The 27,196-nt window shown below is 37.7% G+C and overlaps 1 protein-coding gene across 6 annotated transcripts in view; it reads left to right on the top strand.

Moving 5' to 3' along the window:
• SRPK2 (SRSF protein kinase 2) overlaps positions 1-27,196 on the top strand; it is a 151,045-nt gene that overhangs the window by 85,949 nt on the left and 37,900 nt on the right. For all 6 annotated transcript variants that reach the window (XM_086746292.1, XM_086746256.1, XM_086746283.1 and 3 more), the window contains 4 exons: positions 15,745-15,896; positions 22,573-22,681; positions 23,225-23,312; positions 23,567-23,654. In XM_086746292.1, the coding sequence (XP_086602418.1) occupies positions 15,745-15,896; positions 22,573-22,681; positions 23,225-23,312; positions 23,567-23,654 (437 nt within the window). The remainder of the gene's footprint in view (positions 1-15,744; positions 15,897-22,572; positions 22,682-23,224; positions 23,313-23,566; positions 23,655-27,196) is intronic.

The raw sequence follows: 27,196 nt of genomic DNA, 5'->3' as shown, positions 1-27,196 counted from the left end.
TGAACACTATTCTACTCGTTCAGTTTTGTCTGTAGTATTTAGGATTTTCATGTCAATTACCGGAATTTCAACTATTTTGAGGTGACAGGTTGTATTAATAAATTGCATATGTTCTTTTAAAGAGAGATAACACCTGGGTATCTTTGAGGCAAAAAGAAAATGATCTTAAAGAACATACCTTCTCTGCATTATTTTGCAAAGTATATGTTTTTCAGGACTGCCTGATGTTAGTTAAAGTACAACAGGAGTCTTTGTGTATGACTTCGGTAAATACTTTTAATTTCAAGTTTCTTTACAATTCTAAAGTCTCATTTACGTAAATTTGATGAGATACGTAATTATTTTTATGTAAAATGATATTTTAAAAGGAAATGACATTTCCTTTTAGAGCTACTGATTAATCTAGTTCTATTCAAATATGTAATAACTCATACCATAATCACACTCTCATTAGAAAATAATTAGGCAGTTCTGGCGAGTCGCAGTTGTATGAGCTAGTCATAGACCTAGGATGTTAAAAACAAGAAAAAATCCACAATCAAAACTAGTTCTTTGTTTTCCAGAAGATACAAAGAAGCTTATTTTGGTTATAATATTTGGTGAAAGCATATGCATTTCTTCTTTTCCTTTTTATATTAATGCTTCATGGTCAAAAACCAACATCAAGCTTAGTTCACTGTGTTCACACCAGCATTTTCGAGATGAGCAAATGAGATTCAGCCTAGATAAATGTTAAAGTGACATACATTGAAAAATAATTGTAACTTTCCATATAAAATAATGGATTCTGAGGTGATAAGCATTATTTAGGGAACTACCGTTGAAATAGGTGTTTCATAAAATCATCAGCTTTGTGGTCAGTTGTGATTTAAAAAAGGCAAATACATGATTAGGAACAAAGACGGAGACAACACAGTAGAAAATATCATTATGCCAAAATAGAAGCCCATCGTGCATCACCTGTGGAATATTGCGTAGAAAGGGTACAGTGTGACAGGATTTGGGGAAGAGTGACGGGGAGGGTCTTTAATTACAGAGCAGCTTTCCTGTGAGGAAAGACAAAATTCAGACTCTTCAAGGCTGAAAAATAGGTGGCAGAGGAGAATACAGTAGATGTCTATGAAATTGTATGCCAGGGAGTGCGTGACTGCAGAATGACTGTTTGCAGGCACTTTCAGTAGAAGAATCAAAGGATGTGAGTTGAAGCTGTGAGATGGCAGATGCAGAACAAACAAGACAATGATTCTTTGTAAAAGGTGTCCATATGCTCTGGAATTTCATGCCATAATATGTGGATGTTAGGTGTTTCTGTGTGCTCAAGGGGGAACTGGATAGATTGTGGAATAAATATCAGGTGAGAGTTACTAAATACATAGGAATCCTATCTGTTGGCCTCTGAGCTGCCATTTGTGGGAGACTAGGGGACTGCTTGGGAGAGGAAGGATCTTGTGTGCTTAACTGGCTCTTAACCTTTTTTTTTTTTTTTTTTTTTTTTGGACATCTGTGCATGGCTCAGACATCTACACATGGCTGTTTTTCTAAACAGAGGATCCTGGCCTATGTGGGTCTTTGGTCTGTCCTAGAAAAGTACTTCTAGTATCATTGCACTCAAGTTCTTGGGCCTGCTTGTTTCCATGGGATTTCTGTCTCAAGAAAGATAATTAGTTCTAGTTAATCTTTGTAACTTAAAACGTTTTATTTGGAAGAAAAGCTGTGTAGGTGAGAAAGAAGGTAAGACTTGACTGGAGTAATAGACTTTGGGTATTGGCTTATGGTATAGAAAAGAACTAGAGATACCTGAAGTAAAAATTCTGTCTCAGATCATGCAGATCAAGGATTTGAACCTGGCTTCGAGAGCCTTTCCCAAGCTGTCTACATGTAGAGAGAGAGTGTGTGTGCCTGCGTCTCCCACTCTCATATTTCTAGTCAGAAATTCTTCCAGACAAAAAAAAATACTTAAGACCGGTAGTTCTTTTCAAAACATGCCACCTTTGAAAAAGTGTTCTGAGAAAGTCCAACAGAGCTGAGGGAAATTAGATTTCATTTCCTTCTTCTGTGTAAGAGTCTCTGCAGCATTTACCACCCTTTTAAAAGGACAGAATGGAAGAAAAACATTTTGAGTCTGTTTGCAGTAAGCTGTCTAATAAAGTTGAAAACATTTTTTGGGCATTACCTAGTGACTTGTTTGCCCTTTAGAAGTTTGAGTGTGTCTCCTGATCTCATGCCTGGTGTTGAAAGGTGAGCACTGGCACAGCTTGGTTGCCCAGAGAGGTGATGGGGTCTCCATCCTTGGAGATATTCAAAATAAGCCATCTGGATGTGATCCTGGGCAACTGGTTCTAGGTGGCCTTGCTAGAGCAGCAAGGAGGTTGGACCAGATGATCTCCAGAGGTCCATTCCAGCCTCAACTGTTCTGTAATTCAGTGAAGGCTAACTGTGTGGGCATATGCAGCTTGTCTTTAAAAAAAACCCCACAAAACAAAACAAACAAACAAAAAACCCCACCAGCAAAAAAAACACCAAACAAAAAACCCACTAGAATTGTGAGGCAATGTTTTTTTTTTTACTGCAATATTTTTACAGGAAATTTGTTTGAAGGGGGAGGGGGAAGAGAAGACAGACATGCCATCCTATTAAAAAAAGAGGAATACTGAAGGTTAGGTTGGCTTTGCTTTGTTTCAAAATCGGTTACAAATAAGCCTTTATAGTCCTCTATCATAGCTTTTTGAAAATAAGACAAGGGAGTTGTCTCACTCTTAAAGGAATAACTTAAATTCTAGGTTTTTTCACAGTGCAGTATGAGAAGACATGATTTTATTTACTTACGAAGTACAGATCTTGTCTGTCTTTTTGACTGAGAACCAGAGGGAGAAAAGAATCTACTGAATTCCACATATGTATGTATTTCCTATGCCATGATTTTGAGGCTAGTAATATAAATATACTTTGAATGTCTGATGGAAACAGTCTGAGAATTTTTTAAGCCACTTCAGCCAGTCTGCAGGCATCCAATGAAATCATAAATGTTGTATATATGTTCTCTGTTGCATATTATATAAATATTACTTAAGCCCTTTTCCTGCTTACATGGAACCTATATTGGCAGTAGAAATCAGGGCCAGTTTCCATGGCAACGTGGTGGCACTGGGAGAAGGCTGATGCTGTGCTGTGGTTGGTATTTTTATGCAGGGGAAGAGATGCAGACCTACATTTTTAGATAGGAAATTTATTTCAAGGCACAAAAACATTTGACAATTTTTATAAATCTGTTGAAAAAGTAGATTTGTATAACGATAGAAATTGAAACCTATTGTTTTCTGTTTGCAGTAGAAAATGAATTTTTATTTTTATCTAGCATTACAGAACAGCACTGTTAAATGTATACACAATTACTACTGCTATATTTGCATGGAATTAGCAAGGAGTCTTCTGTACTGAGGACAAAGGAAGTTTTGTACTGAGGCAAAACAGGGACGAAATAGGCTGAGTTTTGGCTTAGTCTCCTAGCCTTTTCACTCTAGTTTTCACCTTCTGAACTCTTTTAAAATTATTTTCATGAAGGTCTTTGAGGACTTCCAGAAAACTCTTTTTTTTTTTATGGCATTCCTATCCCTCTGGATTGCTTTATTTTTTTTCTGAGTTTTCAAAGGATGATCCTCGCTTTTTTGTTCTTTCAACCCTCTGTTACTTTTCAGTGGCACTTAGTATACCTTTTTCTGCTTCTGGCATGATCATAGGGATGGGGAGAACTCTGACACAGACTCCTGGATTTTTATTTTCCCCCCACTCCATCACTGAGAATGGTGAGGAAGCCAGGCTCCTCATGCTTCTTATTTGCTGAAGACTGTCCAGTAGTTCTGCACAATTGCTTCTCCCTGAATATTTTTGTTTGCCATTTGTGTATTAGATGTCATCATTATTTGTTCAAGAAATGGTTGTAGCTGATACACAGATACCTAAGGGGAATTCAGATGAAATTGAAAGAACTATGGACATTATTTTACAAACTGTCTTCCATGAACTTGTGAAGATTGCTATAGGGATAGACTGGGACATCAGGTGATGTGTGGTGAAGTGATGAAAGGGAAAATTGTGTTTAAGATAAAAAAGACTGCTTCTTATACTTCCCTAGAAGTTATATTTCTGGAGAATTAAAACTACATTGATGAGATCTTCAGGTAGTTTTCTTCCTTTTTCTTAATGAAAAAGTCAGGAGTGAGGAAGGCATGCTTTAAAGGTATTGGGAAGCTTTCTAGGAATGCAATGTTTTCTTTTGGGTACCAGGAGTACCTAAGGGAAGGGATTTCTAAAGCCAGCAGTTTCTCTTTTATCTTTGATGGTATTAAGGTGAAGCTTTGCTTGTTTCTTTGCAGTGTAGGAGGTGTAGAAAAATGTGAAGTACTTGCTCCAACTTGGCGAAGTGGGATGTTCTGAGAAGTCAGAACCTTTTGAGAAGATGAATGTAGCTGGAAGTAGTATTCTTCGGAAGCGTGAAGGGCTCCGTTCATCTCAATGAATCATCATCTTTCTTTCCCAGCCTTAGCACTAAACAGTTAGTCTGCGTCTGGTGTCGCCTAACAGGAATTAATCAAATGTCTGAAAGGATCTGATTTATCCAAAGTGGAATTCTTGTAGAAATCCAAGTAGATAAAATGTTCACAGAGGAATATTAGCCTCTTCCTTATGTCTGGCACCCGTACTATCAATCAGGATTAAGCTCGAAGGCATTTTACAGCTGTCCAAGGCTTGGCTGCCTTGTCATGCTGATGATTTAAAAATGTCTCACTTTATAGTGGAATATCTCCATCCCATCCTGCAATCAGCATGTGTTTCAGCTATCATCTTTTCAGAGGTTTAGCAGATCAAAGCTCTAAGTGATAGCTTGCGTGCTATCTGCTGCATGTATGCGTCTTCATTCAGGAGTAGAAAAACAACTTGTCTGTGCAGTAACTGTAGGTACATAAGGTGAGATGAGCCTGGTATGCTTGCAGTTCCTCAGCTTCGTCTCTTGAAACACAGTGGTTCAGCTCTGAGTTTCCTTCAGCTCTTTTCCATCCATTATTGCTGATAGTCTACATAGTTTCTTGAAGACTTCTCTGAGGCTTGTCAGATAACTGAGCCAATGCCAGAGCAGACTTTAGCTGGCTTTGGCACTGACTCAGCTTAGTGAAAGTCAAGGCAATACGTTGCAAACATATGTAGTGTGTCTTAGTTTTAGCACCAGTCAGATCAAAAGCTTTGACACGACTATAACGCCTTAATGTTTCAATTTTCAGCAGCAGTAAACTTATAATGTTGCTTGGACCTCAGTTCCTGCTTGTAGTATGAAATGGGTTTGAAGTCACGATGTCACCATCCTTTACTGTCATTACGACTCAGCACCAGAGAGTTTCTGACCTTTATGATGCCATGCCAGTTATCCCGGACTTCTGAAACCTAGAATTGGAAAGTTCTTCACTTTTGCAAACAGCTCTGTGTAGTAGTCAGGCGCAGACGCCGTTGTCCTTCCCTGAGAAACCCTGGGATGGGGTTACTTATGGAAAAGAGGTGAACTGGAGGCAGTAGCTTCCTGGTTGTAATAGTTGCTGTCCACTTCCTGTTGTAAACTGGGTTCAGAATTTACCTTTACAAGATGAGCTTCCTTTACTGAGGCATACAGCTTACTGACCTCGTAGGGAAAGCTTCAGATACGGCGTTTTGGTATCAAGGCATAGGATACGGAAAGATCTTACTCTAGGCGGCAGGTGCATCTTTACAGTTGCATCTTCTCTACAAAGGAGAACGTTCATCTGGGATACTACGACAGCTGGGATTCCTTGAGTACTTTTCCAACATTGGTGAGACTCTCTCTTGCTGTTAGAAATAGGAATATTCCAATAAGTGAGTCATCCAGCATCCATGCTGTGAGGTAAAGCACGCCAAGACTGGGATGAGTCAGATGGTCTCATAACCCTTATTCTCAGACTTGCTGACACAAAAGAGATTCTGAAAACCTCATCAGGAATTGTCACAGTATTTGGTATCCAAAACTGCCTCAGCCAAGCCAGCTGAACCAGCTGGACGCAGCTCTAAAATACTGAAGTGACTTCCCTAACTCTTCTGAAACGGCTGCTCCTTGTTGAAGATCCAGGCAAATGAAAGGACCTTCACTTGAAAGCTTAAAAAAAAAAAAAAGGAGAGCTCCAAAATGGGCTCTACAACCCACAAGACAAATGGTGGATGGGAAGAAGGGATTGAAAGGCATTTCCCAGGGAATGTTGAATAGGAAACGCAGCACATGAAGGAATCTTATAGACTGAGGAATAATGACCTCTGCGTTGAGGGAACATGTGACAGGAGAGGACACTGAATGCAGAGGCTTTTGGAAACATATGTCATGAAAGTTGCATAAAATAAATAAAAGATGCCCTGTTCTATAAGGTAGTTGGGCAAAAGATCAGCTGTAAATTTTACATTAAAAAGTATGCAAAGTAAAGTGAAAAAAATATTCAGAGATCTAGGGACTTTAAAAAAGCTACTTTTTTTTTTTTTCCTCATGAGCTTAAGTTTACTGTTTTCTTCTAGATCAATTTATCAAACAGTTATCCAAATAAAAAGTCTTTCCATGTATCTGAACAGTAATAATTGCTACTGCCTCTGTGAAGGCAAGAAGACAAAAAGATCAAGTCATGAATTGCTTGCTATGTTACCAGAGAAGACGAAGGCGGCCTCATTGAGTCAGTCGTATTACAGCGTGAAAGTCCTCATGCTGGAGATGAAAAGCCAATATCTTCTGGACTGTAATTCAGAGTGAAAGAGTGACCATGTTCTTTGTAAAGCTATATGGAGGAGGTGTTACTAGTGTTTGGAAGTTTGGGAGCATGGTTGTGTGTTTTCAGAAGGATTGAGATCAGTCTTGCATTTTGAAAGAAAGTCTTGTTAGTGAGAAGGAGTTACGATTGTTAACGTAAGGAGTTCATGTTTATTCCAGCTTATCAAAAGCAAGATTAACAAGGTGAAGTTTGGTATCAATAGAGTTCCAACTATGGCATTTAGAATTCGTTGCTGCAGTGGTGCTTTGTATTTGCTGCAGAAATTGCTGACTTAGTCATGCAACCTTGTTCCTTCAGGCTCTTTTTTTTTTTTTTTTTTCCCCCCCCGCTGCCAGTTCTGTCCCTCAGTGTTTGTCCCATCCAAAATGCTTCTCTGCTTACCCTTTTCTCATTGCCTGTACAATTGAGTTCTCAGACATAATCCAGAGCATGATGCATTTGCACTAACAGGATGAATGGGTCTTCCAAACATTAACTAAGCATGGAGATGAAAACTGCTTTTTTTTTTTTTGTGTAGAGATGATCACGTGAAGTCAGGATTAGATTTTACCAGGATGCTTTTTGGCGGGGGGAAGCAAGAGGTACTCTGCTGCTGACTGCATTTGATAATAAGTGAAGGATTACAGTTTCACTGTTCTATGAAATCTTTTCTACTAGGCTGTTAAGTAGGTAAAAAGGGATGTGAAACACTGCATTTGCTGATTTACTCCTCATTTTGCCTAAGATTATCACAGTTGTCTTCATATGGTTTCTAACACATACATGAATGGAACATATACTGCCTTGTAGTGTATGTGTGTTTGTAGTAACTAAGGGAGTTGTTGGCTTGTACGGATAAACAAAAGCTAAATCCCGTGTTTCACAATTTAGTTATGAATTCATATTCGAGTTCATCTCTGACTTCAAAGGGTCCTTGGCTTAAGGGGTTTTGATGGCAAATTAAATTAAATCTACTAACTTTTACAGGGGCAGATGGGACTGTTGGAGAGCAGAGGGTGCTTTTTCCCCCGCTCATTCAAAACTTGCAAATTTGTTGCTAGTGGCAACTGTAAGATACTGAAGCAACACCACCGTGTTTCCTGATTATATCTTATTAATAGAAAGACTAGAAATACTATAATTTAATGTGCCAAAGAGAAAGTCAGAAATTAAATACTACAACGTAACACACCAAAAAGAAAGTAAAAAATTAATTTCCATTTATACGCTTCTGAGTAGTTCTGTTAAAAGTAACCCACCACACAGCTTAACCATAGTAAGAGGAAAAAGAAGTCGCAGCAAATAGCGGCTACTTCTGTTGCTGCGTGCCGGTGTTTCCTGTCAGGTCTCCTCATGGGTCAGAAGTGGAGGTGCATATGCGTGGAGATGGAGGAAGGAGCCGTGCAGTGTGAGGAGGGACTCTTGTTGCAAGAGGATTTGAGAAGGTGAAGCTTCTTAGATGCTTTATGAGAGTAGCTTGTTTTTTAACTAGGTTTTTATCGTTGCATTGGAGTGATATTCCTTATCTGACTTCCTTCAGGTGGAGGTTTCGTTTGAGCATGTCAGGATGCATGTGTAAGAAACTTTGTATTCTCCACTGATCAGTACACATTCCTTGGAGTTAAGACAGCTGTGTTTCTCCTCTTTGGCTTTAGGAATTTGTACTTTTTTTTTTTTTTAATATATATAAAACTTTCTCAGCCTTTACATCACTTTACTGGTGACTAGAAAGTGCAAGGTGCTGAGAAAGTGCAAGGTGCTGAGTGAACATCTAAGTATTTTCTTTTTGTATCACTAGCTGGATCTGTTTTTTCTTTTTTAACTGTTGACTTTTTTTTGCTCCGCAAGTCTATAATGGATGACTGATCTGGAAAGTAGAACTCTGTAAGGAAAGCAATATTTGAGGAGGAAAACATAATACCTTGGCACGTTCAGTTAAGATTGAGGCTTCCTGGATAGATTTGGCTTCTGATTTGCTGTCTTAAGAGCATTTTAACAGAGTTGCATGTGTTTGAGAACAAAATTTAATGTGGGATTGGCTTTCAGAGCTTGAAACTAATTACTTCTGGGAACTCTCTGTACAGAGAGTTACTCTCTGTAACTCTGTCAGAGAAAGCCCAGAAGATCTGCCTCCTGTAATGTCTACAAACCATGAAGACCTTACTGCTTCACCTTATGTGTGATTTGATACAATGGTAGGCTGCTACTGATTCCCTTCATGTCTGCCCTTGACTATGTGCTCGTCCTGCTCACCTTGCCTCCGATGTGTGCAGAGTTCATGGCCTTGTTATCCGTCGTGGCTGTGGAATCGCTAGATCCAGCACTGAGGCAAGGGAAAAGCTCTGTATTGAGGAGTGGAAACCAAGAAGGATCTCTGTGCGCACCAGCACTCTGCTGCTAGGCTGGGGTGGTGGATTAAGACTGCAGTACTGGCTGCTTGAAATGGTATTTATTTTTAGTACTTCTTGTTTTAAACGGAAGAAGGCAGAGTTCCTTGGCATTTTACTTTCACTTTGGGTTTACATTGAAGCCCAAGGTTGCCTCCAAAAGGCTAGCAAGCAAAATGGGAATGAAAAATGCATTCTCTGTTTTGCTGTTAGTTTGAGGTTACAGAAGCTACAGCGTCTCAGCCTGCTCCGTTCAGGAGGGGTGCCCACTGGTGCTTCGATTGATGTTTCACAATGTGATTGTATCTTTCGAAGCAATGTTAACAGTCCCGGGAGGAATGATGGTTTTGTTTGATGATGATCAGATGTAGAAACTATTTCATGTGATGCGCCTGCAGTCTCTCTTTTTATGCATGGATTTTCTAGAATTGGAAACTGTAGTATAGTTTTGCACTAGTATGAGAACACAAATAGTGCTTTTCATGTAAAGCAAAGCTGTCTCTGGAAGTTCACATTAACAGTTTCTTGCAATTAGTTAAAAACATCTCTCCTTATGCTCTGTTTCCTTCTGGATTCATAGACTTTGTTTCTAAAAACAGTAAGATGACCTCTGGCATAATTAAACAGAATTATAATATTAAATTACAAATAATTTATCATAGCTATTAAAATTTAAAATTATTCATAATTATAATGATGTAAAAGTCTTACTTGAAATTTGCAACATCATTTTTTTCCTTCAGCAAGAACTTTGGGGTTGTTTTGATCTTTCTTGTCTTTTTGTTGCTTGTTGTATGTGTGTGGATTTATTTAGAAAGCCTTCATTTAAGCCTGCCTCCAGTTCAAAGAGCTCGCTGTTAGATGGCACCTGTCTAATTAAGCTAAATCTGCATTTGGGAAAAAGAACAGGCAAGAATTGAACTAGTAAAGCAGACACCATTTGAACAAACAAGAAAGAGATCCGAATAACTGAGTCCTTCAGCAGTTTGTAACAGCTGGAAGAAACTTGTGTATAGAGATTTCAGACTTTAAGCTCTACAGCACCTGGAAGCCTTGCCCGGGAACATGAAAGATTTTGCCTTCTGGAGCTGGAGGAAAGCGTCGCTGGAGCTCCTTCCAGATGGACCCACACCCACTCCTAGATTTCTTAAAGCTCACATTTCGGCTTTAGGAGGTTTATAGCACATTTCTTCTGAAAAATGGGCCTGATGTGTGCTCTGATGTGCCCTTCCCCCTGCCTCCTGTTTTTTTTCTTTTCAATTTGAAATTCCCAAAGGAGCCTCTGTGGACGTATCAGGAGGTTCGTAAAATTGTTAGAATGCAGTTTATTCCAAATTTTATTTTATTAAATGTATGGAGTCATTTAACTTCCTTTTAATTGCATTTTCTGTTACCAAAAAATTTCTCTGGATATGTTCATCTGAAAAGCTGAAGGAGAAATTTGTTTTCCTCTCAGGTTGAGGTAGTTCTTAGCTTAACCCCACCAATTTCTGCCTCCTTCCCATTTTTTCATTTGACTCAATTTATTTTCCTTCTGAGACAGTGCTCTCCTAAAGGTTGGAGAATCAGATGCAGGTTTTAGCTACATTCAAGGTAAGGTTCTGTTTACCTGAAAGTAGTCTTTAAGTTAATAAATTCAGTAGTTCACCGTGCCCGAAGTACAGTGTTCACAGAGAAGGCTGCTCTTGATATATGTCTGTTCCCTATGGAGAACAACATGAGGATTTCTTCAGGTACTCTTGTTATATAGCAATCTTGCCTGCAATGCATTATTATCCATTACTTGATAATAACAATAAAGCCATATTTTTTGTCTGTGAGGGTTTTGGATAAAGAGGCCTGAAGTTTGTTTTGTTTTTTAGTAATGAAAGTCACTTATTTGTTGAGGAAAAGGAAGGAATGTCCGAAGACGAAGTGGCTGAATGAGGTCAGACCGAAGGTGCATCTGTGTTCCCTTTGACCAGGAGCCGTTCCCTGGGGAAGAGCTCAGGGTTGGGCCCCAGTGTGCAGAATACTTTCCCAAATCCAGCAATCTCAGGCTGATGGGCTTCAGGAGTCAAAGGTGGTTCTGATTTTTCTTCCATGTCTTTTTCTGAGGCCTGTTTGAGCTTACTAGCTTCTCTTATCTGTGGTATTTGAAGGAAAAAAGGTGCCTTTGGTTTTCAACATCATGTGGCATGAGTAATTTTTTTTTCTTTACATTTTTTGTCAACTTGGCTCAATTTGTGTGGGGAGAGGCAATGAACAGTCATTTCCTATTCGCTTTCTCCGTGCTTCTCAAGATTTTATAGATCTCTGCTGTCTGTTTTCCTGGCTGAAGAGTTCTGGTATGTTCAGATGCTTCCCATATGGAAGGCATTTTGTGTTTTTAAATCACCCTCACTACTCTTGTTTTACCTTTTCCAGAACAGAAGAATAGCAAACAACTCCACAACATCAACAACAACAACAAACTGAACAGTTCTTCCTGAATTTCTCATGGTATAGTTTTCCCAGAATTTTCAGGTTTTAATGTTACGGAGATTGCTTTTTACTGTTGGCTGTTGCCCAGTTGGAACATGGAGCAACATGTCCATGACAGAGAACAGTAAAATTAAGTTGTCAGTAATTTTACATTTTGTAAAGTGGGTGACTGATTTTCTGTAAGACCTTATGCAGTGTTTCGGTGTGTTTTCCTTCAAGCTCACTGTAGAGGAGTAATGCGTTTCTTTTGTCTTTTACTAAGCATTCCCTGTAAGAGTAGGTTAAAATTATAATTTCACTGTATGTCTATTGGATTCTGCTGTAAATTAATTTTTGTCCCTTTAAAAGAGAGTAAATAAAAGAGAAGACATCCTGACTAGTGTTTGTTAATTGATTGTAATGCTTCTTTCAATAGAGTTACAAGGTTTGTCATTGTAGACTGTGGAGATGGTCAGTTCTCTTCATACCTACTGACAGAATACTGTGAGTCTAGAAATAGTGTGTCTTCTTCAGTTAATTAAGTGTTTATGCTTGGATGGTGATGAATAACCTAGTAGTGGTAGACCACAGAGCACCAAGTGATTATTTCAGAAAAAAGAAAAACAGATTTAGTCTATGCCTCTGCATGCATTTGTTACCTAATGCGTGTCATTACATACAACATTTTAGGAAATAAGAACGAGTAATAACTTGAAATAATGCAGCTGCTGAATAGCTTGGTATGTTATGGTAGTTTTTGACAATTATGTTTCTGAAAAGGAAATGGAGGTTAGCATACATGTTTGTTACTCACAGCTTTCTTAATGGCTGGATTTTTAATGCCAAAGATCTTTTACAGTCCACTTTGAAGAAAAAATAGTTCACGTTTTAAGGAACTCTGTATTGGACAAATGAAATCTAAGCTGAATGAAGTATCTATTCATGCCATACATTGCGAAGGAAGAAATTACTGAAACATTTGTTATAGCTTATTCTTCCAGTTCAATAAAAGGGCTAGTAAGAAGTGGCAAAACTGGAGTTCTCTCAGACTGATGTCCTACCTACACTGTGAAGTTGTATATTGGCAGAAGAGCAAGCATCAGTGATGCCAGGATGAGTTATTCAACTTGTAGGCAGAATTTAAGCAGCCAAGTCAAGTGTTAAAGACTTGATCTTTACGTGTACCCCAGAAATGTAAAAGTTAACAAAACCGAAGAACAATGCTAAGAATCCCTTGCTAAGAATCCTAAACTGAAGCAAAAAAATTGGCAAAGTAAGCCAATAATGCAGAATTTGTCACTCAGATTCAGCAGCATTTCTTTCCTTCTCCCTTCTTCATGTACTAGTATTTGGTGGCTTCAAAAGGTGCAAGCAAAGCTAAAAGGACAAGTCAAGGATCTTCCTCAGTTTAAATCAGTGTTTTGTTATTCACAGATAAAATCAAATAACCTCAGAAGGAAATACAGTAGTATCTTTCCTTCCTTCCTGATGTCCACAAAGGACAGTAAGAAAACCCGCTTGAATATCAAATACAAACAGGAAAAAAATAACCCTTTTCAGAAGAAAATCAAATATAGTAGCTTGAGATAGATCCAGAAGCAACTCTATTTTCTTAATCTATTTCCCTAGGAATAAATTCAAATACTGTTTGTTTGTTTGTTTAGTTGGGTGTTTTTAAATCTTTGATTGTACACTTCCTCCCTCTTTTTGAAGGAGATTCTTGGTATTCTTTGATGTTTATTTCAAAATGAGTGGCAAAATGTGTGAATCTCAATTCCAGCAATGCTTCAAATTCTCTTAAAATGTTATCATTATCATGTGAAGAAATAGAACAAGTTATTGTCTTAAAAGACAAAATCAACACAACTTCAGTCGATTTTTGAGCTTGTGACCCCTGTACCACGTTACCCTAGCCTGCCCTAGGTTTTGCTGTATTTGTGCCATCTTATGTGACCAAAATAATAACATGGAAACTTGTGGTCAGGATGAAGTAAAAATGATGGTACCGTCCAAAATAAGGAGTCCAAGCGCTGATGGATGTGCCTTTGTTACCTAGCACACTGCTTTCAGATACGTTGATGAAGTGCAGGCTGTTTTACTATGCTTTATTTTTCTTGCTCTTCATTAGCATTATTAATTTTTAAGTGTTCATCATTCTTGATCTGTGTATCCAAAATAGCCTTGTGCTCAGCAGATGAAGTTTCAAGGTTTGCAATGTAGATCCTTACACTATGATTTGTTTGATTAAAGCTTTATACCAGCGTCAGAGCGGGCCTGGGGGGCCGCCAGCTTGCTGGCACCATGAAACCAGGCTGTTGGGGGGCCATTGGTCTAACGTGGAGTACGATAAACTGGTCAGGAATTTGCTGTGTCTTCCATTTGCTGTATCAGTTTACTTTCCTCACAATGTTTCAATAGAAAGACATCTGTTGGGAACAAAAGAGGAAAGATAAAGGCAAAAAAAAAGCATAATTTATGTAAGTAGGAGCATGTGCAAACATATTTATTGTTTTTCCTACGAATGGATCCCTTCTCTCACTTCTTTTCTGCCGCAGCTTTATGTGGTTAAAAATTACATACATTTCTTTATTTGGGTAGATTTCTCATTGTAACTTAAGCCATTAATAAATTAGTTCCAAATAGTCCTTTTTAAATCTGACCGTTTACTGAACAAACAGAAGAGTGTTATTATCTGCAAGGGGTAGCAGGCAGATAAATTTGGTATGCATGCAACTTCCAGTGATGTCCTTTAAAGCAAAGGCATAATAGCAGCTGCTGTGCAGGCGGTGCATGTTGCCAGTGGAATTTATTTCTGACCGACTGTGTAGTCTTCGACTCCAAATGCTCTATCTGTCTTGAACAATTGCACTGTGTAAAAAGGAAAAAGTAGTAGGGGGAATTATAAGGAAGAGGTCTATAGGAATGGGAAAAACATAAATACAGTTTTTACTCATGATGAAGAAAGAATTTGAATCTAAATTTTAGGAGCTGAAAAAATTAGCAAATTACAGATTTCTATGGTTTTAGTGTATGAATGGCAAAATACTGTTAACATAGTGTTTTTCAGATGGCTTAGATATGAAGCCGATGTAAATGCAAATTATAGCAGCTTTTGATGGCACAAATGCTTTAAGTTACATTGCAAATGTATTTTACAAGTATATTATTTGGCAAGTGTATATATATTTTATTTGTATGAGGTATGAATACAAAATAACAGCATCAACCTGTTTGAAGAAGACTTTCTTAATTATTTGACGAACAAGTGTGCTTCAACCCTGGATTTAATTTTTTATGCATATTGAAAATACTCAGAATTCTGAAATGTGAGTAACTTGTAGGTGTTTAGAAATGTCAAGTACAGCCTTTCTCGGAATAGGATATAAAACATTTAATTTCTTAATTTTTTCTAACCTGGAGATTCAAGACAGTCAGAAAAACACCTTTTGGTTGGTGGTTTTGGGGTTTGGTGGTTTTGTTTTGTGTTTTTTTTTTTTTTAAATTAGTACTTATTAAAGCACGCTGTGTTTATTCTGAGAGTGCATCATAGACTGCCTAGGAAGATTAATTTTTCTTTCTTACTTCTTAATAGCTGTTTTTAGTATTTTATATACTGATACAGCTTTCCATAGTCTTGGCAGCAGCTACAGATGAGGTGAAATGCGTTAAGTCGTCTGGCTTGGGTCAGTGTTGCTAGAAGATTGATTGTTGCTGTGTATTAATGAGATCTTTCTTCCTTCAGCTAGCAGGCAGGAGCTTTTGAATAACTTGGTATTCTCTGAAAAATATTTGTTCTCAATCATGCTCAGGAAGATATGTCTAACATCTCATTTGCTCATCAGGAGTTCTAGAGGCTTGTCCGTATCTGGTTATATGCTTTATATATCTTTTACAACCTCTTCCAGTGAGTAATTCCAGATTCACTTGGGAGCTGCTTTTGGTCTGGTCAGATGCATCTCTGTCCATGCTCCCTGGGGTCCCACAGTGATACAAAAGATGACAGCGAGAACATAAGTGAGATAGGCTTCACTGGTGTTTCCCAAGGCGTTTTTTCCTCCCCTCTGAAGGTCCGGGTTACCCTTGTGAGGAAGCTCTTTACTAAGTATGCTCTCTTTCCTTTTCAGGCCAGAGCCTCAACAGAAAGTTCCCTCTGCACCTCCACCTCCACCCCCGCCCCCACCGCCGCCCCTGCCGGAGCCCACCCCGCCAGAGCCAGAGGAGGAGATTTTAGGGTCTGACGATGAGGAGCAAGAGGATCCCGCAGATTACTGTAAAGGTGTGTGGAATTCAGCAGTGTTGATGAGGGTAACCATTGTCAAGCAAGTCTTAACTCTGGTTCTTGGGAGGTTTTCAAAGACCTGATCATTAATTACAGAATTTATTTATATAAGAATTAAGAACAACTGCTCTTTTCAAATCCAGATGGGCAGCTGTCTTCAGCTTTACCTTTTCATTTAGCCATAGCTTATTTATACATTTTGCAATCTATATACAAATATTGCATCCCTGTTTTCTTCCTGGTGTCCTAGTTAAAAGAATAGAGAAGAAACTTTCTTGATTTATGTTAGTTGTAAGAGAAACAAAACTACCAAAACAAACAACAGTGAACATCAGAGTAAAATGTATACTGTACTTACATGCAAAATTATAGCTAACAGGTCTATCTTTGAGTTACCTATCGTAGGAGATTTCAAGGATATGAATTTACTTTAGGAGACACCCAATTTTGTCACTTCAGATTAATGTTTTTGAACAGACAAAAAGAACTGTATGCACACTGGCTATATCAGGTGTTCTGTATTCGTCATATCAAGAAACACTTTCTGTGTCAAATATGATGATGTCCTCTTAATCTGAAATTTCTACGTAGGCCTGGAGATGTGCTATTTTAAGTATCTCTTCTTCCAGCCGGGAACAAGTTGTTTTGTATTTTCGGATTTAACAATTGAAAGTGACTATTTCATTTTGATGTAAGAAGTTTTATTATTATGAGATATTTCAAACGTTTAAGCGGCTTACAGATACCCATAGTGAAAACCGAACAGTAAACTCAAACTGAATATTGAAGTCTGCAGCAGGAAAGAGAAAAACATGTTGCTAGAGCGTGTTTGTATTTTTTTTAAAATTATTTCTGTTACAACACATTTGCTCCGTAAGATAACTCTGTTGGTATTTGTAGCATCTACCATTGGTGAGTAAGGATTTGTTGTTTAAACATCTGTTTACTTGTAAACATCTGTATTTCCCTGAGATTAAGCATTTCAAGGCCCCCACTTAATTCTTCCCTTAAGTAAGGGCTGCATTTAATTTCAAACAATCCATTGTTGTCTATGTTCCAGTATCTCTAGCAAAATGTCACCATCTGGAGAAGCTAGATCACAAAACAAATAAAAATATAGTCTAAGTTTACAGCCTGCTTGTAAGTTACTTGTTTACCTAAAGTCTCTATGACTATAGCAAGTCAGTAGTGAGATCTTTGTGCTTTTAAAATGAACTACATGTTACACTAAGAATACTTGCAAGTTTCTTGAAAAATTAAAGGGAAGTTCTGTACGCCTAAAGGTTCTTTGGAATCTTGGTCTTGAAGCTCTAAATTGATGGAAGTATGTTAAAGATGGTTCAAGCTTTGTTTCATTTGGATGTCGTAATCATTATCGGTTTCTGCAAGAACAGTGCTTTTGTTGCTCCAGTAGATGATACACCTATTTTCTGACCATAATTTCCTGTAAGTCTGATCAGTACATTTCCTTCTTTTGGTCTGCTGGGGCTGAACTGAAGGGAAGGTCACCATGTTGTGTAAGAATCTGAATCAAAAGGCCAGATTGGGATGATCTGGGGCCATACAGACTTTCTGCTTGTTTATTTTATATTCAATAAGGGGAATAAGTTATTTGGTAAAGAATTCCAGGGATGGCTTTTAGATACACTGTTTCCATTTTTTTTTGAGCGGTATTTTATTAGTTTGAATATGATTTTCTGTTTTAGGTAGCCTTACCTATGTTTACAGAGTGGAAGAGAAATATTTGGAAATTATAATTTATTGCTGGAGTGTCTCTCTTCTTCCTAATTTTATCTCCAAAATGGCAGTCTCCCAGGATATTTGAGTGAGGCACAGAGCATACTTGACCTGTTCTCAACTTTAGTCTGACATTTCATAGGAGGGCAACTTTGAGGGAGTATATAATTTTTTAAATGAATTAATTAAAATAAATTTAAATTAAAAATAATTTTTACCTTTTAACTGTACTTCCCATTGCCATGATATTTTTGTTTCTAGTTTTATTTTTATTTATTATTTTTAAGGATATGTTACCATGTGCTAGGCTGACATCTTCACCGCATTACATGTTGGTTAGTAAATAGTCATAATAGTGTTTTTAATTAGGAAATTGGATTAGTTTGAATTAGCACCTGACGTCAAAGAGACAACTAACAGCCAGCAATGTAAGGCAGACTAACCTCTGTTCCCCTGGGGCTTCCTCCAGGGCCTGTTTAAATCTGTGAAATGACTTTTGTTGGTGTCACTGAATTTATATTAAATGCTTTTGAAATCTTTATTTGCTTAAGGAGTGGAGACATCAAAAGTCCAACTACATGATTTTTTAAGGAGTACTTAGACAATGAAGCTATTTCTTCTTCTTTTCTGAAAAGCCTTGAAACACTTGGAGATTTTTTTCAAGAGCTTGTCATGTCATGGATGTAATTGGAATTCTTTGCTTCTCTGATCATCTTCTTTGCCCCCTGGAGATGTCTCCCATTCATCCAGTTCACAAAGGGAATAATTCCCTATACAAACATAGAACTAGCCAGCTACAATTACCAATACATTCAGGAGACATTTAGGAATAATGATCTTATTTTTCTGATGCTCTTCCTTGAGTGCATGTAGCTAGCTAGCTATGAGAGAGACTTTTTTTTTTTCTGTGTGCACTGCAGTGAATAGCACAACAGGTTTTTTTGTTACAGTATCAGCAGTGCCACTTATATATTGTATATTTTCAAATACCAATATTGATTTTCCAAAAGTACATCATTTTTTTTCAGCCCACTAATTTTGCATAGTTTCTTTCTTGTTACTATTATTTGAAATACTTTCTGTATCATGAAGAACTCAAATAATTGCATTCATCACAGGATGACACCAGTTTTTAAAATGCATTTAACTAAGCCTGTTGTTACATGGTTGTCCACAACCTGTAAATGAACACATTGCTGACGTGAGTAATCCGGGAGTAACGTGTACAGGAGCGGTAATCGATTATTTTGAGTAGTGCTCCTGTTGTGGCTGAGGACAATAGAAAGTATCTTGTGAAGTATGTATGCTCAGAGAATACGCTACCGCTGTTGCTATCTGTAACGTATGCTGGTGTATTGCTGTAAGTAGTTGTGACAGCACTGTAGCGACCAAAATAACATGGCTTTTACATATATAGTATTGGTATTCTTGCACTATGTAGATGTAACTAAAATAACTTATCAACCCCCAGTTTATTAGCTTGACTTTGGTGTCTTTGACTGATTTCCTCTCTAGGGTGGTGTTCTCTCTCCTGTGATGGGAAGAAACTGTCCCAAGTTTTTGATTATTTTTGATGCTTTGAGGTACAAGTATGCCAAAAGCTATGTGCAGAGAGGCAGACAGCCACTTGTTTACCTAAACTGTTCTTAGAAACATACATTTACCTATATTTAAATTCTTCATAATTGAGTGATATGGTTTTAAACAGGTCAAAAAAGTAAATATTTTGTTTAGTGCAAAAAAATTACTTTTGGGTATCATTTTATATATTTGAAAGGCCCACATACACCCTTCTAGCAGTGCAAAAGGCGGCATGAATTCTGAGTGTTTTCGTGTATGTCTGAAGCCATAGAACTACGAAGGGATGATTTAATAGGACTAGATCGCTAGGAAAATTGTAAAATGTTACAGAAATTTTTGTATTATTGAATTTTAAAATCTATTTTGCAAATGATAGAGAGGTGTTAAAACTAGATGTTAAATATTTTTCAGGTTTTTTTTAATTCTATCTCTTTGCAATAGGAGTGACGATTATACAGAGCATAACATTTTATGGTTTTCACTTTTTCATTGTTTTCATGCAATGATTCATGCCAGACAAAACTCAAACCAGAAGAAATTGTACTGTGATAGGGAATTACGTGGAAGTGTTTTACGTAATTCTTGCTGTCAGGTCAGCAGACGTGATTTGTTTCACAAATGCAAACTTTTTCAGTAATGGAAAGATAGAATTGCTGTATGATCTCTCAGCCTTCCACTCACACCTATCCCTTCAGCATCCGAGATGGAGTTTTATAGAAAGAATTTACGATATAGTAATTAGACCAGTCAATACCTGTCTTAAAATACGATTATATTTATTCAAATTTTAAAATATTTTCATCAGCTGTTACTGCAAGGATGACTAAAGAGACAATTAAATTAAGATCTGGTTTTGTTTTTAATGTTTCTGTCCATATGGATTTGTATATGTGAGTTTATTCAGCAGAATTCCTATAATAATGAAGCTTCAATAGACTTAGGCTTCATACGTGGCTAGTACTGTTTCTTTTTGCAAATGAAGTGAATAATAGTCAACACTTGCTCTCAGTAAGTCGGTGTGTGTCCATTCCCTTTCCTAGAGTGTAAATCCGGTCAGATGTTCCAAAAGCAATCTCTTTTTTCCTTGAAGAGTAAGGAGTTCCCACTTGGCAATGTTGCATGTTCTTAACTGAGGCTGACACAACTCAAGAGTGGAAATGAAGGTATCTTTTCAGGTTGCTATGTGAGTTGTCCTGGCAGCTTTTTATGGACATTTCCTTCCCAGTGCTGGAGGGGAGGATAGGTCTTCCCCCACGGGGGAGTCCTAGGCTGCGTCTGTATCTCTCGGTCCTCCTGCGGTGCCCTGCGCCACTCCTGAACCAGGGCCTTCTCTTTCCTTTGCTCTTTTGTAACTGACAATGTGGTGTCTGTATACCTAGTGATTTATGAAATGAAATACTGTCTGTGATAGTAAGTGTAAGTTCTCATGGGTTGAAAGTTTGAAGATTGTTCTCCTGTCTGGGTCTTCATAGATTTGTGCAAAATTTTCATGGAGAAGATGAAACTTCAGCGTTTACTGCTAGGCTGGGGGAGCTGCGACTGCACTCTGTGGATCTGTCTGTGCTACCTATGCACATCAGACTCATTTCTGCGCCTCGTGAACGTGCTTGGCCCTCTGCTGTGGTATCAAGTGGGAGGCTGGAGGGCAGGGAGGTGCGTGAAGTCAGCTCTGTATAGCCGAGACTTGCGCTGCCCACCTGAAATTGTTTGTTGCTGTCACTTGGTTCAGACCAGCCCCTGCCGACACAAATACTTGTGAATGCTGCTTTCCTGGTGCTCTGGCTGAGCTGTTTTGAGTCTCTCCCAGCGGTATTGTGTGCGGGAGCTTGGGCAGCCGCCGCCGTGTCGGATGGGTCAGCTTTTGGTTGAGGCTGTGAGCAAACCAGCCAGTGTTTGCTATCTGCTAAGCTTGAAGTTACACTTTAACATACAAATATTGAAGCTGTGTGTGTTTTAGAGTTTTGGTTTAGACATACCAACATCTATAGCCACACATTGTTTAAGCTTTATCATTCTGTTAAATATGTAATCTTCATAGTTCTATCGCACAATTGTGTTAGATTTATTAATCTATTCTGGAAGCATCTGAGAAAAGTTCACAAATAAACTCTTGAGCTTTTGTTACGGCGAAAGATATTATTACCACGGAAAGGATAGAAATATATCCAGATTTGATGTTGCTATTCCACAGATAAAAAGGGGATAAGAGAGAAGTCCCTGTTTTAAATCCAAGGAATTAAGTGATAAGTTCACACTGTTGTCTTAACAGGGCACCGCTTCTAACAAGATTTTCAGGGGTTTTCAAAACAAATATAGCAACTTAGAGGAAGTAGTCTGAGGTTTTCCTCATTTTACATGGAATAGTCATAACTGAGGATCCTGCCAAAGGCATGACATTGTGAGGGAGCAGAAAGAGCTGGAGAGGTGATTCCTTGACAGCTGCTCTGAGTCCGCTGCTGGAGATGTCCTGGAGGGTTGTATGGTGCAGCTTTGTTATTTGTCTGCAACTTATGCAAAACTGTGGATGTTATTATTAGCGTGTTAAGGTCTGAATAATAATCTTGTGTAATAACTGTCTTCACTGGTTTGACTGGGAGGAAGAATGCCTCTTAAAATATGAAGGAAATAAAAAGCTTCATTACACCTCCTCACGCTAGCTAGAAACCTGAGCTCCAGCCTGCTCTGTCCTGTTGACCTTTCTGCCTGATGGGGCTTTTGAGGACCTGTGTAGTGGTGCAAGTTAGGACTACAGACTTCAGTAACTAAAAAGGAGTTCAGACAAAGCCCGTAGCTGCCTGCTCTCTTCTTCCTCACTGTAGAAATCTGAGACATGAAAAAAAAATCCATTTCTGCTGTGAGTCAGGAGCTAAGCAGAAGAGCATCAATAAAGTCTGCATTGTTCTTAACATTTTCTCAGAAAGTATTTTATTGCTGCCTGTATTAGTATGAAGCAAATGGAAATTAAAACAGTCTCTGTTGAGATTCTGCAATCATCCAAAATATGTTGACTGGAGAAGCTTCAAAAATGATAAAGAAATAATGTAGATCTTTCCTGTACTCTCTGTGAAGTGGAAGATAAGCCTGGGGAAATAGAGAACAGATGGTGATATTACCACAAATAAAAGCCATGAGAGAGAAGGGTGAATAAACTCTACAGTAGTTACAGGACATGAGTTTTTTCCCTCCAGGCCAAGTAAGGCAGAATTTTTAACATTAGAGAACATTTCTTTAGATTTCCTATTTATAGTACAGGACAACTTGAAGAGGAGAATTTGTACTACAAGAATTACTTGAAAACCTGGGTATTATTGTTTGTTTTCTGAATATTCTTTTTCTACTCATTTTTTCATGAAAGGAGGCTATCATCCAGTGAAAATCGGTGATCTTTTCAATGGCCGGTATCATGTTATTAGAAAGTTAGGATGGGGACACTTCTCTACCGTCTGGCTATGCTGGGATATGCAGTAAGAAAACTATTTATTTCTATTCACTTTTTTCTTAATATGTTACTTTCTTCACAGTAACTTTTCTTATACATGCATGATAAAATTATGTAAATGTTTGCTATCTTTTCATGCTGAAAGATGTTTGCACTCTTATTTTGCTCTAGGTTAAGGGTGTAGTTTATAAAAGCTCTCAGAAATCAGTGACTTTCTATTTTTTTTTCTATTTTCTATCAAATTTACATACTGTCTTGAACATCTGAGAGTAAGCTAATGTTCTTATTTCTGTTGTCTCTTTAATGAAAAAATATAATTATACCTTGATTGGATGACAAAATGTGTAACCAAATACCTCTTTTAGAGACATTAGCATGAAGGAGATAACAATGCTCTTAATGGCCTGATTTATTGAATATTTTAAAAGTTGTTTTCAAGTGTAATTTTGGTGTTTTCTTTCAGAATACATTAGGTTGTGAAATATTGTACTTAAAGTTTCCCAGCCTTCAAAGTATGTCTGTTTTAGCTTAGAGCTTGTGTTGAAATATGTTTTTGTCTCTCTTCAAGGGGGAAAAGGTTTGTTGCAATGAAAGTTGTAAAAAGTGCCCAGCATTATACAGAGACAGCCTTGGATGAAATAAAGTTGCTCAAATGTGTAAGTATCACTTATGCAGTACAGTGCTCAATACCAATAGTAGTAGTAATAATGAATTGAAAAATGTAGCAGAATATTGTTTTTAAACATTTTTTACATTTTTTTTCTAAATAGCTGGCTTATTATGGCTTATTATGTGTTACCATGGTTTCTGAAATTCCAAAATATTGTTGAACTTCATGTCAAAAGCTAACTAATTATTATTTTAAAGCAAATTTATTCCTAAAATGTCAGTGTTTACATTCTTGGTTTAGGTTCGTGAAAGTGACCCTAATGATCCCAACAAGGATATGGTTGTACAGCTAATTGATGACTTCAAAATTTCTGGAATGAATGGAATTCGTATCCTTTTGAAAACATGGCATCTTCATTAAAATGATGTATGAGATAAGTAAGCATTTGATTATGGCTTTTTTGTAGTTAGTTGTACTTTAAATTTGTAATGCAGAAACACAAAAATATATGTAGATGCAAAGAGTAGTCCACTGTGTAAGGCACTCGCTGGAGTGAAAGTAGCTTAACTTTCTAAACATAATTCCAAAGGAAAAAAAAAAAAAATCCCATGGATCCTGTCATGGTCTGCTAGAACTAGATACAGTTTACTTAAATACTGGAATTTTACTGAAAAGATTTGTTAATAACAGGCTCACAGAAGATATGTTTGGGTCTAGACTAGTAAAGATAAATAAAGTGTTAGTGTCATGAAGAAGCTGGTTTCTGTTTTCTTGTTGAAAGTGTGAGGATATGGAGATTCTTCTCGTTTGTGTGATCCTCTTTTGGCCAGGTGTTAACCTTTTTTTTAGCAAAGATTTTAAAGCTTTACCTTCACATGCATCCTTTAAAAAAAAAAAAAGGAGACAAAGTAAAATATGACTCAATATTGTTCTCAGGGAAAATTTTAGGTCTATGAATATATTTGATTTTAGAGTTGAGCTAAAGTGAGTTGCCCTTGCTAATTATATTAGATATTTTAGCAGCTTATTATATTACTGTGCTTTCATTTACTGTTGTAGCTGGTATTTATGTGTATGCTTGTGTCTTGGAGCCCTAATAACAGACTTCGTTGTTCATGGTGTTGTGCTACCAGACAAAGAGACAGTTCCTGCTCTAGAGAGCTTAACACTAAGTTGATTTTGGTGATGTACCTTCAGTCTTCATCAGATCAGGCTAGGATGCTCTTCACCAATTCTCATCCTCTGGGAGAGGAATCTAGGAGGTGACTGTCAGTAAATCTTAGTGCCCACTAGAAAGCATCCTTTCAGGGAGAAGTGTATAAGCAGTTTTCATCCCATCTGTCTGTCTCTTGATATTAGTTAGGAAGCTTTTGGGTTTGTGGTATGTGAGAGTGTGGGGACAAGTATTCTCAGTTGCAGAACGGGGTCTTAACTGCTTGCTTTTCCTTTGTCCCATTTTGATTTGTTTCCCAGTTACTTCAGTGGTCAGCTAGCATGGTAGAAAGCTGTTTAAATGTAAATGAAGTTAGTATAGATTGCTTTTTTTCCCCCTAGGTTTATCATCAAATTAAAATAAATTAAAATAAACCATATGGTTGCCAGTAGTCATTTCAACCTGAGTGTAAATGTTTTGTGATCAAAGAAATTGCTTAACATGGTGAGGCAAACAACCCTGGTTAGAGTTTCTTGGAGCTTCTGCTGTGCTACAACAAACAGGTTGTGACCAAATGCGACCAAAGCGTTTCAGGTCTTCAGCTGACAGCTGTACAATTGAAGAATAATTAAAGTTATTTTTAGAAATCAGAAATTTTGACTGTATACATTGTAAAACACTAATATGAAAAATAGAATAAGAAAATGTGTTCATAACGATACATAGAAATAACAGTTATCTGCTTAACAGAGCAGTTTCCCAATAATGTTCTTAAATTATTGCTAAGATTCACGTATATACATACATCTGTATTAAAGACGAGAGTCATTTCTAAGTGTGAAGAGTAAATTTTGTTAGTGATAATATTTGGAAAGCATGTCCAAACTTTATCTTTTTGAAATATAGCACTTACACTGACAAAGCCAAAAAGACCACACGCTAGGGAAAAATGAGGGTTCAGATAGCTTTGCTGTTAGCAGATTAAAACTGGATAGCTGATATTGATTTATTCCATTTCAGTTTTACCTTCATGTTGAAAACTCTGGCAGTACAGGAGTTGTTTTATGTGGAAGGGAAATATTCCTGCCTGAGAAGTACTTTTTCAGAAAAGTATGGTAGACAGGATGGGCCGATACTGGACTCAAATTTAAATTGCAGCTGGAAGTCTGTCAAAGTCCTGGCCACCAGTGACAATATCATAAAATATCAAAGTATCTTATGCTTTGAGTTTTCTTGTGAACAGTTTGTGCCTCCTGAGTTGCCTTGCTTATTTGAGCAGTGGTTGGTTGCATTGGTTATTTGATCAAGTCCTTTTTATCTTCTAGGGGAAAAAAAAATAAATCTGTGGAGCAGGTTCTTTTGGGAGAGAGCAGGTAACTGACTTTAACATTTTGCTGCTGTTTGTTTCTCTTTTTAAAATGCTGTGTTAGTGCTGCATTAGTGTTACCGAGTTAGAACAGGTTGAGAGAAATACAGTAATTTGAGTTTTTCCATGCTCTACTGTTTCCAGCTTCCTTTGGGCAAGTCACTGAGTATCTGTTCCTTGACTATAAATTAAAGCAACATATGCTTCATAGAGACTTGCTTATTGGTTATGGAATACATTTAAAAGTTAAAGCAAGGCAGAAGAGAGGTGGGTGCATCCTTTGGATGGCTAATATCACAAAATGTTGTGGAGCTTCCGAACAGGGAAACTTGTCAAGAGCAGTATAGCACAGAGCTGGGAATGCGCAGAGCCGCTGGCCTGCACCATGTGTCTGAAAACAGCTCATCTTTCTCCTAGGAGCTGCAGTAAGTGCTTATATACAGCAGGGTTTTAACAATGTGTGTTATGCTACAGTAGACTGGTGATTTTTTAACTGCTTGTATGTTTTTAGTAGATTGCAATTATTATTTTTTCAGGAAATAACAGAATTCCCAAACTTGGGCACTTCGGTGTTTTCAGTAAGTGTAGATTATTATGTTTGTCTGCACAGGATATTTATTAGAGCCTTAATAAATATTTATTTGATTGTAGCATTCTTTTAATAAAAGATTCAGATAATCACATGGTGAAACAATTGTTTGGAGAGACAGGTGAAAAAATAAAGAAGGAAACATTCCAAACACAATCAGACATTATAATAATTGTAATAAATTTATCTCCAGAGAGAGACAGCATTAATTAAATGCCACAGAGCCTAAATGCTACCAATCCAGAAGCAACTGAGATACATCCAGAAGTGCTCTGTGTTGATACCAGAGCATTATTTTGTAGAATCATAGAATAGTTTGGCTTGGAAGGGACCTTTAAAGGTCATCTAGTCCAACCACCCTGCGAGGAGCAGGGACATCTCCAACCAGAGCAGGTTGCTCAGAGCCTCATCCAACCTGGCCTTGAATGTTTCCGGGGATGGGGCATCTACCACCTCTCTTGGCAACTGGGAAATTTCATTTAGCTTAACTAGTCTTTAATCCTTATCAGTTTTCTAAATGCTGCTGCAATGTGTTTGCAGATAGGTAGTTACAGGTAGGGTTTTAGTCAAGAAAGGCTATTTTTAAGTACTTAAGCCTGTCAGCTGATTAACATTATGTTTGCTCTCACTTTTGCTACTCTGCTCAGTTCCCTCCTTTCAGACATTCCCCAAACTGCTTTGAAGAGCGTTTCATAAGAGGCATGTCTGCTGGGTAGGCTTCAGGTTTATTTTTACTGGAGGACTTTTTGGACATACTCATCTGTCAGGATGTTGGTCTGTAGGAAGATCCTAGGGCTTGCAGGGCTGGTTTCCTAATAGTTA

This window comes from Chlamydotis macqueenii, chromosome 1 (assembly GCF_036417535.1).
Source record: "Chlamydotis macqueenii isolate bChlMac1 chromosome 1, bChlMac1.mat, whole genome shotgun sequence".
Classification (NCBI taxonomy): domain Eukaryota; kingdom Metazoa; phylum Chordata; class Aves; order Otidiformes; family Otididae; genus Chlamydotis; species Chlamydotis macqueenii.
The sequence above is the reverse complement of the archived record's forward strand: the minus strand, read 5'-3'. Positions and strand labels throughout refer to the sequence as shown.